The 12,096-nt window shown below is 33.4% G+C and overlaps 1 protein-coding gene across 1 annotated transcript in view; it reads right to left on the minus strand.

Annotated features, from left to right (window-relative positions):
- LOC117336396 (tetratricopeptide repeat protein 17-like) overlaps positions 1-12,096 on the minus strand; it is a 46,150-nt gene that overhangs the window by 15,785 nt on the left and 18,269 nt on the right. Inside the window, exon 19 of the mRNA XM_033896900.1 lies at positions 2,058-2,228. Coding sequence (XP_033752791.1) covers positions 2,058-2,228 — 171 coding nt within the window. The remainder of the gene's footprint in view (positions 1-2,057; positions 2,229-12,096) is intronic.

A 12,096-nucleotide genomic window follows, 5' to 3' on the forward strand; every position in this document is an offset into this window, starting at 1 on the left:
TGCTTCACTGAAATCATGGAGATCGTAGACATTGTGGCCTAGTACAAATCCAGCATAACACTGGCCATGGTAAAATCATTAAAAATAGGAAAATTGTATATTCTGATAAAATCAAAGATAACGAAACATAATTATGGATATCAATGGTAGTTAAATAACTAAAACAGGAAAGTAAGATGTATTTTTTGATACAATAAAAGATGAACAAAATGTATATCAATGTAGGTGATCATTAAACATTTTACTATCGAAGAGGTGTACATGTATTTTGTTTGTGGTGGAAATCAGTACCAATATTCATAAAGATTAAATAGGTGAAATCCCTTTAAGATTACTAACTAAAGGTACACTCATTTGAAACAGATATTTTTAATTTATTTATTTTTTTATTCTATAGAAATAAGATCTATAATTATCATTTGATTATAACAATAAAAAGTCAAATCAATTTTAGAAATATACACTTACTTTTATTAGTTTAATTTTGTTTTTTCATGATTGAAATTAATCACTTATGTTCTGCATTAGCTCGATAAGTAATTATCTAACAAGGAAATGGAGGTAAAAAGTAAGCATTGAAATTATTTTAGATCAAAAGAGTTCTGTTTATTTAATTGGTTATACTTTTCAGAGATATAGGTACAATTTTGTTATGACATGTTCAGTCTCTGACTAATTCTGCTACAAAGTAGTGTGAAGGAGGGTGGAGAAATGATTTCAAGATTACAGGTCCACTTGATAGAATATCTTAAAATATGCCTATTTGGAAAATTTATATTTTATAAAAAATAGTGTACCATCTGGCTTCATTATATCATTTTTAACTTTTGCTGTTAAAATATTCATCACATTAGTTATTCAAGCCCTCCCCCTCCCCCTTTTTAATACCTATCAATTTCAATGCCTGAGTATGCATAGGTAACAGAACTAAGCAATGGGGCTAGATTTTTTCTACATATATACTGTATATCAGACAAGCTCTACCAGTCTAACACCACAACCACACAAAGATTATGTCGGTCTCAGATTGGTTTCTCACTTTGGTAATAAACTACAATGCAGTAAAACACGTTTAGTACGAACACGCTTATAGCGATTTTATGGATATTGTGAACTGATTCCGATTCCCCAGCTATTCTCCCTCTTACTGCTGTCATTCTATAAGTATATTGCGAATTTCACATAGCGAAATATTGTCTATAACTAACCAATTTAGCGGTCCTGTCGGCTGAAATTCCGTGTTATTTTAACATTATAGTACGAATCCATCATCCGAAGTCGGAAAGTCATGCCCCGGTGATCACAACCATATCACCGAAAGGCGCCCAAGGGCACATTTCAGGGTATACATATTTGTACGGCTATTGAATCGGTGACTTCTGAATAAAGTGAGTTGTTTTATCGATGTTTATAATGTCGAGTTGTTAATCCATTCTTAGATGTCTTAATGTGTACACAGAACATGCATGTGTCGCAATGGCTTTATCATCAAGCGACTGAAAGTTAGTGAAAACGAGGCTTCTGGGGTAAAGGTCACCGCGACCGATTTCGTCAGTAATACTACAGAGATGACTGATGGAGATGTTGTAAAAGACGTTATGAATGTTATGGACAGTGAAGACGAGGAGAAAATAGAGGAGGAACATTCTGTAATCAGTGGAGCTACGGCGAGTGATTATTTACATGAGACAGGCCGTTTTCTGGAGTCTCAAAATGATACGTCAGATGCTTTTAGTACTTTGTACACACTTGCCTCACGCGAAAAGCTTCGACAGAAAGTTATAATTGATTTAAAATAATTGCATCGCTTTTAATTTGTACTTGCTTGTATTTTTATTTTAAAATTTTCATACAGCGAAATTTAAAAGAAAAAAACAATAAAATTAGCAATACACGTAATACGAACTATCAATATAACGAACTGATTCAGTTGGTCCCCTGGGATTCGTTATAACCGTGTTTTACTGTATTGCCAAATGAAAAGCCACAGAATTCAGTAATTATGCATCCTTATCCATCACCCCCATGGTGTCTGTATATATATAAATTGTACTTACATAGGCGCGATACTCGGCCTGGTTACATCCACTGGACTTGGAACCATCATTAAATATCACACATTCATCAGGTTCTACATGTAGTTCATTAGGGGATGAGACAAAGATAAGCTTCTGGTGTAAAACTCCATTAATAAAATCCAACTTTATATGTGGTTTCTGTCCTCCTTCCTGAAAACAAAAGAAATAAAATCTTTATCTATTTTCACTGGAATATCTTATTGCTCATAGTTTTATAATAGTAATACAAGTCCTGATATATTGATCACGATAATTGTTTAATTTCATTTTTTTTCCCACAAAATAAATTTTTTCTTTTTCTTTTTTTTTTCTCTCGCAAAATAGATATTTCAGTTGATAATTTATAAAGACATGGTTTGTGCAGACTTTGTGTCATCAAATTCCAGTACTTCTTGTTATTAATTCAAAGGATTTTTCCAAGAATTTCCTGGAACAAAAATTGACTTTCGGTGAAATTTTGATAGTTACATGTACATAACATACAAAGTTTGATATACATGTACTGTACATGATCACATTAGAGGTTCCAATTTTGTACAGTTGTTGACATAATCACTTGCATGTAATAACAGAAAAGAAAGGAATAATGCGCTGTAGCTCACAACTTTGTTAGGACATTTTAGGAAAACATAAACATCTATTATAATAGTTTAATTCAATACTAGACATAAATTTAAAACATTGATAATATTAATTGCAATGAAATCCTAGACTTTTCTAGTCAATGACTGAAATTCAAGGACTTTTATATAATCATCTGTATATGAACCATGCAAGATGCTGTATTTAAGAAAGAATATTCATCATGCAATAATTTTAAATGTTTTATTTTTCTAAAGTTTCACTCCATGAAATATTTTTTTATACTTATCAAATCACAAACACAATAAACATTGTAACAGAAAGAGAGCATAAGGAACAACAATATACAATTACGTGTCAGTTACACCTTATAATGAAGCAATTAGGAGGCCAATATTGTAACATCCTGAATATATTTTCAATGAAGGTATCCTTTATTCACAGTACATGATTTATTTTAGAGTAGTCTCCCTTGGAACATTTCAACAACATATATAGCTGGTAAAAATGATTTAGGATCATCAGTTTATATTTTTGTCACTTCTTGTGATTTGTTTTTCAAATAGATATATGACAGCAATGAATTGATGACATCTACATCAACATTCAGAGATTTGAATGGTTTCATCATGATTCTATTTATCACAATGTGTTACACTTGTACATGTATGAAAGACCCTTAATTGTGACAAAATCAAGATAGCACTAGACAATTTGTTCCAATGCTTTCTTAACCTGTGATCAAATGTCAAGCATACCAAATGCAAATCATCACAAGTGGTTCAATGGGCCTGTATTGCTCACCTAACTAATGCTAAATTATATGATTCAAATTGAATGCGAATTTTAAAGATTTAAGGACAGTGATGTGCATCCAAAATTAATACCCCTTCTTACATGGGCAAAATTGGCCTTTTGGTTATTACAGGGAAGATGTTATCTAATGGGCCTACTGGTTATTACAGGGAAGATATTATCTAATGGGCCTTTTGGTTATTTCAGAGAAGATGTTATTACAGAGAAGATGTTATCTAATGGGCCTATTGGTTATTACAGTGAAGATGTTATTACAGAGAAGATGTTATTACAGAGAAGATGTTATCTAATGGGCCTTTTGGTTATTACAGAGAAGATGTTATTACAGAGAAGATGTTATTACAGAGAAGATGTTATCTAATGGGCCTATTGGTTATTACAGAGAAGATGTTATTACAGAGAAGATGTTATTACAGAGAAGATGTTATCTAATGGGCCTATTGGTTATTACAGAGAAGATGTTATCTAATGGGCCTATCGGTTATTACAGAGAAGATGTTATCTAATGGGCCTTTTGGTTTTTACAGAGAAGATGTTATTACAGAGAAGATGTTATCTAATGGGCCTATTGGTTATTACAGAGAAGATGTTATTACAGAGAAGATGTTATCTAATGGGCCTATTGGTTATTACAGAGAAGATGTTATTACAGAGAAGATGTTATCTAATGGGCCTATTGGTTATTACAGAGAAGATGTTATTACAGAGAAGATGTTATTACAGAGAAGATGTTATCTAATGGGCCTATTGGTTATTGCAGAGAAGATGTTATTACAGAGAAGATGTTATCTAATGGGCCTATTGGTTATTACAGAGAAGATGTTATTACAGAGAAGATGTTATTACAGAGAAGATGTTATCTAATGGGCCTATTGGTTATTGCAGAGAAGATGTTATTACAGAGAAGATGTTATTACAGAGAAGATGTTATCTAATGGGCCTATTGGTTATTACAGAGAAGATGTTATTACAGAGAAGATGTTATTACAGAGAAGATGTTATCTAATGGGCCTATTGGTTATTGCAGAGAAGATGTTATTACAGAGAAGATGTTATCTAATGGGCCTATTGGTTTTTACAGAGAAGATGTTATCTAATGGGCCTATTGGTTATTACAGAGAAGATGTTATTACAGAGAAGATGTTATTACAGAGAAGATGTTATCTAATGGGCCTATTGGTTATTACAGAGAAGATGTTATCTAATGGGCCTATTGGTTATTACAGAGAAGATGTTATCTAATGGGCCTTTTGGCTATTAAAGAGAAGATATTTTAAGATTTTTACACTTTCCATCCCTGCTGCTGTCATTATAGCTTTAGGTCATTTATTTGCATTTGAAGAAACATGTTTTTCTGCACCATATTTTAATAGCCCTTTACCATGGCCTAATCTGGTTATTGAGAGGAAGTTATTTAAATGAAAAAGTTGAGGACTGACAGTGGGACGACTAAGGACGATGCACCAGGGAATGACCCACTTGCCCTTTGAGCAAGATGGCTAAAACGATGTGTAGAAAAATTTCAAAAAAATCCCCCCAAAAAACAAAAGAACTAATTAAGAAAATATTCCAAACAAATAAACAGACTACTGTTTATAAACACTACTAGAGATAACAAGCATACCGAGTATTCCTAAAGCAATACAACCAGCCCCGATAAAATAGTAACAGAAACCTTGATCCAAAATCCTTGAAGCTCAAATTTGTCCGAGATATCATAATCTTTTATCATTGTGAGAAGTTTAATAAGAATCTTTCAAGGAATGAAACAGCTAAAGCGATGACAACTTTTGGCATTAACATGATGTTCAAAATGGACAGAGATGAAACCTCCTTGAAAAAAAGTCACCCCCCCCCCCCCCCCCTTGAGATTTACCATTAGGGGTTAAATAAAGTCACATGATCTATGTGTGCTGTCTCAATGAGGTGATATCTAGTAATATACAATGACACAATAGTACAATGTTATCATAATAATAACTGACAGTAAAAATTATGTTTTATTTACTGTTATTTCCTTACTAATCACTTCTACACACTTGATCATGAGTCATGAAATTTTATCTAGTCATTTTAGGATAATATAATAACATTACTACAGTTAGTGCTATTCCTGTAATGGGAAGTCTGATGACCCTGACCTTGACCTTGACCTTGGAAACATGGATGTGACAGTGTAATGTGACATACTGTCTAGTCATTGAAGATCTGGGAACTCAGCACACAATGACGAGGTGTTATATGTACACTTCAATATATCAGATCCATTCCTAAATTTGTGTGTTGGAATGATATTTATGTCAGATGGTTGTAATTTATAACACCATACTTCTGCATGCAAATGTTTATATATCTTACATGCTAAATATCAATATAATCCAACCAAGAAAATAGAAATAAATACATATCTACATAATCCAACCAAGGAAACAGAAATAAATACATATCTACATAATCAAACCAAGGAAACAGAAATAAATGATGTGTTGTAAATTATAAGCATGGATATAAACTCCAATCGTACAAATCAGGAAAGATTTCAAACAACACAGATGTACTACTGGTGTACTATAACACACACAGATATCCAACAGTAATGTACACAGGGACTTAAGCTAATTAGGTAATAAATGACTTAATGTACACAGGGGCGTGTAATAAATGACTAAATGTACACAGGGACTTGTAATAAATGACTTAATGTACACAGGGACTTGTAATAAATGACTTAATGTACACAGGGGCATGTAATAAATAACTTAATGTACACAGGGACTTGTAATAAATGACTTAATGTACACAGGGGCGTGTAATAAATAACTTAATGTACACAGGGACTTGTAATAAATGACTTAATGTACACAGGGACTTGTAATAAATGACTAAATGTACACAGGGACTTGTAATAAATGACTTAATGTACACAGGGGCGTGTAATAAATAACTTAATGTACAAAGGGACTTGTAATAAATGACTTAATGTACACAGGGACTTGTAATAAATGACTTAATGTACACAGGGACTTGTAATAAATGACTAAATGTACACAGGGACTTGTAATAAATGACTTAATGTACACAAGGGCGTGTAATAAATGACTTAATGTACACAGGGGCGTGTAATAAATAACTTAATGTACACAGGGGCGTGTAATAAATAACTTAATGTACACAGGGGCGTGTAGTAAATAGCTTAATGTACACAGGGACTTGTGACAAATAACTTAATGTACACAGGGACAAATGACTTAATGTACACAGGGACTTGTGACAAATAACTTAATGTACACAGGGGCGTGTAATAAATGACTTAATGTACACAGGGACTTGTGACAAATAACTTAATGTACACAGGGGCGTGTAGTAAATAACTTTATGTACACAGGGACGTGTAATAAATGACTTAATGTACACAGGGACTTGTGACAAATAACTTAATGTACACAGGGACAAATGACTTAATGTACACAGGGACTTGTGACAAATAACTTAATGTACACAGGGACAAATGACTTAATGTACACAGGGACTTGTAATAAATGACATGGTCCTGTACCATCATCAATATGAAAATGACTTTGACTAAAACTATCACTTTATACAGGTTTAGTTTTCAAGGGAAAATCTCATTTTTTGTTATATAACCATTACAATATTGTATCTTTTAAAGGGAAAACCTCATTTTATTATTATTTAAGCATTATTATAATAACTGAACTCTATATTACACTTTATCCTGCAACTGCCACCGCATTGTCGGAATACACCCTTTGCTGTATACGGCAGTGACAGAAAACAGCTGTATTATGGAATCTTTAACACCTGTGTCAACTTGACTAGCCTACTTCCCAGTGAAACAACATTTAAAAGACGAACATATTTGGATTATTGTTGATACAGTTTCACTTCAAAATGATTGTTTTTGATGACTGTTGCAGGATAAATAGAATACATGGTCAGTGTCTTAAAATATAAGCTGTATTTTTGGCTCGGGACAGAAAGACAAAAGTGGCTCTCTTTACCCTCGCCAAAATACAGCTTATATTTTAAGACACTGACCATGTATTCTCTATTTCTTATTCATGCATATCAAGTATACTGATAGGGAACGTAAAGTGAGAGATTCAGATCTGTAGTGATGGGATAAAAATGGTTTCACAAGTCCCTGTGACCTCAAGCTATAACAACAGGTAGGGGAGAGTACTCTTGCCTTGACTTCACAGACAACATTTACAGAGAGTATTACAAGTCCCTGTGACCTCAAGCTATAACAACAGGGAGGGGTGTGTACTGTTACCTTGACTTCACAGACAACATTTACGGATAGTATTACAAGTCCCTGTGACCTCAAGCTATAACAACAGGGAGGGGAGAGTACTGTTACCTTGACTTCACAGTCATCATTTACAGAGAGTATTACAAGTCCCTGTGATCTAGCTACAACAACAGGGAGGGGAGTGTACTGTTGCCTTGACTTCACAGTCAACATTTACATAAAGTATTACAAATCCCTGTGATCTAGCTACAACAACAGGGAGGGGAGTGTACTGTTGCCTTGACTTCACAGTCAACATTTACATAAAGTATTACAAATCCCTGTGATCTAGCTACAACAACAGGGAGGGGAGAGTACTGTTGCCTTGACTTCACAGTCAACATTTACATAAAGTATTACAAATCCCTGTGATCTAGCTACAACAACAGGGAGGGGAGAGTACTGTAACCTTGACTTCACAGTCAACATTTACAGAGAGTATTACAAGTCCCTGTGATCTAGCTACAACAACAGGGAGGGGAGAGTACTGTTAACCTAACTGGCTTGATCATCTATAATTTGTCAATTTTAATCTTTTAGTGAACATAATTTCATCCTAAATCAATTTGTGTGAACATAATTTCATCCCAAGTCGATTTGTGATTGAAAACTCACAAACTTTAGATTGATATATCATTTTACACTGCATTGTTAAGATACCCGACTTATTTAACAATAGCTTTAAATTTACATGCCTTTACATATCTATATAGCAGAGTTTTTTTAAACATAATAAGTTTATAAAACTAATCTACTGTACTAAGAACATAGTTTCCTATAACAAAATTCAGGACAAAAAAATACAATTTTTCGAAAGTAAACCAGAACCTGCATCAAAAATTCAAATTAAATGAAATCAAGTATGATGCTGTTCTGAGTCATTTGTACAGTACTAACAAACACAAGTACATTTTGTAGGTGAATTTTTAATGCTAGACTGAAATTGTAATCAGGACAAAAGGTAGTATAATCATAACTGAAAATTCAAAATTCACTTAAGACAAACATTATCAAATTAAAACATATTAAAAAGAAAACTTATTGTTTTAAAATTGAAAAAAAAAAAAATGAAAATATACATCTGGAACAAGTTAAACCATTTGAAGAAAAATCAATTAAATCACCATGTTTTTGAAAATGCGCAGAATACTTAAAGTATCTGTAGCGAAATACTATAATTTGAAATAAAATTTTATTTCATATTTACATAAACTAAGTTGAATTGAGCATAAAATTGCCAAAGCTTGGTCTGCAAGCTGACACAGCACACTTTTACAATGTTTATTAACACAAAACTATAAAAAATAAGTTTATACATTTAAGAAAAGAGAGAAATGATTGCAAAAACAAAATCTGAAGAGATCAGTAAGAGTGAGGAGAAAACCAAATAATTATTATACCATTACCATGCACTGTGTTTTAGGCAGTGATACTGGGCGAATGAAAAGTTTTGGAGGTGAGACAACTTGAGCGATCAAACCGGAATGTGTCTTCGTAGGTAACATACACTGCAAGAGACATGTCCCTTCTGTATATAAGTGTGTCAGAGTCATACATCACTGTACCATTACACTTACTGTCATGTACTTATAACAGTGACTGAAAAGCACACAGGGCCTTGTATCATCACAATGCTGGGAATATTGACATTGACTAACCTACACAGGGCTATAATTTGTATCATGACAGAGCTGGAAATATCGACATAATATAACCCACACAGGGCCTTGTATCATCACAATGCTGGGAATATTGTATTAACTAACCTACACAGGGCCTTGTATCATCACAATGCTGGGAATATTGACATTGACTACCTACACAGGGCCTTGTATCATCACAATGCTGGGAATATTGAATTGATTAACCAACACAGGGCTTTAATTTGTATCATGACAGAGCTGGAAATATCGACATAATATAACCCACACAGGTTCTTGTATCATAATGATGGGAATAACATGGACTTACCCACACAGGACCTTGTATCATAATGATGGGAATAACATGGACTTACCCACACAGGACCTTGTATCATCACAGTACTGGGAATAACATGAACTTACCCATATAGGGCCCAATTCATCACAATTGTTAAAAATACCAGATAGCAGACTAACACTGTCAAAATAATGAGAATAACACTGACTGCCCTGGCCTACACAGGATCCTGCACCATCAGGAACTTGGTAATAACAATAACTGCCCTACACAGGATCCTGTACCATCACAAAGAAAACCAAAAACCGTTAAACCATGACCATGCACTGTGTTTTAGGCAGTGATACTGGGCGAATGAAAAGTTTTGGAGGTGAGACAACTTGAGCGATCAAACCGGAATGTGTCTTCGTAGGTAACATACACTGCAAGAGACATGTCCCTTCTGTATATAAGTGTGTCAGTCATACATCACTGTACCATTACACTTACTGTCATGTACTTATAACAGCGACTGAAGAGCACACAGGAGGCGGGCCTGTGTAGGCCAGCTAGTTTTGAGGATGTCCAGATATTCCATCTGGTCCAAATAATACTGACCATGAACTAACCAATCTTGGTTTATGTTGTTAACAATCAGTGACCCAATAAGCTGTACTGCATTGTATGTAAGTCCCTATTATTTCTTCTTAAGCTTGCTCCCTTCTGTCACATGGACTTGGTCAGCACTTCTCCTCATATGCTAAACATTATTGCTTTTTAACCTGGTTTAACTGAAGTTTAGTAAAGTATCACAGCTGTTATAGCCCCTCAGCCCAATACAATACTGATGCATAAAAATTAAATTAATTTCTTAAAATTCTCTTTGTCTTTTGTTCATAAACAGCATTCTTTAGCATTACAATGCCAGAAACAACACCAACAACATCCATAATAGCTAGGACCTTAAAACCACATGCATTGGGGGAATCTCTTACATTCATACTCCTAAAATGGATAAAATTCTAAAAAAATGTTCACATGAAAAATTTCTAATGTTTCCTTTTTCTAAATCACTCTTGTGATACTAAAAGCAGGAGAAATGTTATATGAACAAAAACTTGACAACATTTTATGAGAGTACTAGCGTTTGCTTAAGTCTCACTGCACCTTTTTAACTCCTCAGCAGAATTTTATAGACTTGCAGGTTTCCATCTATCATTCTTCAGAAAAATGCTCTTCAAAAATCCCTTAACCATCAAGAGAGTAGCATAGTTCAAACTTCATAATTAGACACGCATATATTTCAGTAAACCTGGGTTTTGGAGGGAGGTTATGAGGAGGATAAGCAAATCCTTGTAGTGCCCTAGGTATGGGATTTTGTGTGTAGTCTGGGTACAGTGATAGTATAGCTAGTGTCTAGACAAGTCACAATTATACACAGCAGTCAACAACAAGCTAAGTCAGTGTTAGTTAGTAAAAGATCACTTCACACCAAGTGAAATCTCTCAAGACAACGAAATACCAATAACACACAAAAAATCTATCCCCAAACTAGACTAATTAAGTGCAGATAATATATCTGAATACTCTTTTCCAAAAATAAGTTGAAGGAGTCAGACAAACCATATAAATTATATAATAATAAGTTAAAATCCTATGATAACACAAGTCCTTTATCAAAGTTAAGACCGAGTTCCTTTTTAATTTTTTAATTGTTCTTACAACTTGGGAATCATAATTCAATATTTTTTGCATCTTAGTAATTTTTATTCATTGTTCTAAACTTTTCTTTTTAGATAAAAAGCAGCGTAAGTTAGTAATAATCTTTTTTTTTAAATAAAAAGGCTTACTATACAATGAAAGAAATCTAGCTAGTTTAGGACAGTTTTAACTACAACAAATGTTTAACAAAAAAATGATATAATACATCTTTTTGTTCAGAGTTATCTCCCCTAGATATTACATCAGCATTACTCAATCGCAACATCTGGGGGAAATTTCTGGCAACTCTCGGAAATTAACTCTGAGATGTTGTGATTGCAGTATTACTCTTACCAACTGTTAAATCGATCTGATTCACATTTTAAATTTGTTTATCTATCAAAGGCAAAATAAAATTCATAAATGTTTATAAAAAATCATGAGTCCTAAAAAAATGTTAATTATATTAATTTTACACTTTCTTTTTCATATCACCTTTCAATATTCTCTAACATCTGATAGTTAGGAGATGTTCTTTTTTCTGTACCCGAGTTTTTTTGTACGTTCCTACATTCTAATACTAATTTACCACATTAAGCATCAAACAAAAAAAATCAAGTGCTTTAGTTTTCAACTAGGACAAGTTTTAATGTTAAATGAAGATTAAAACATAAAAAAACAAAC

This window comes from Pecten maximus, chromosome 10 (assembly GCF_902652985.1).
Source record: "Pecten maximus chromosome 10, xPecMax1.1, whole genome shotgun sequence".
NCBI lineage: Eukaryota > Metazoa > Mollusca > Bivalvia > Pectinida > Pectinidae > Pecten > Pecten maximus.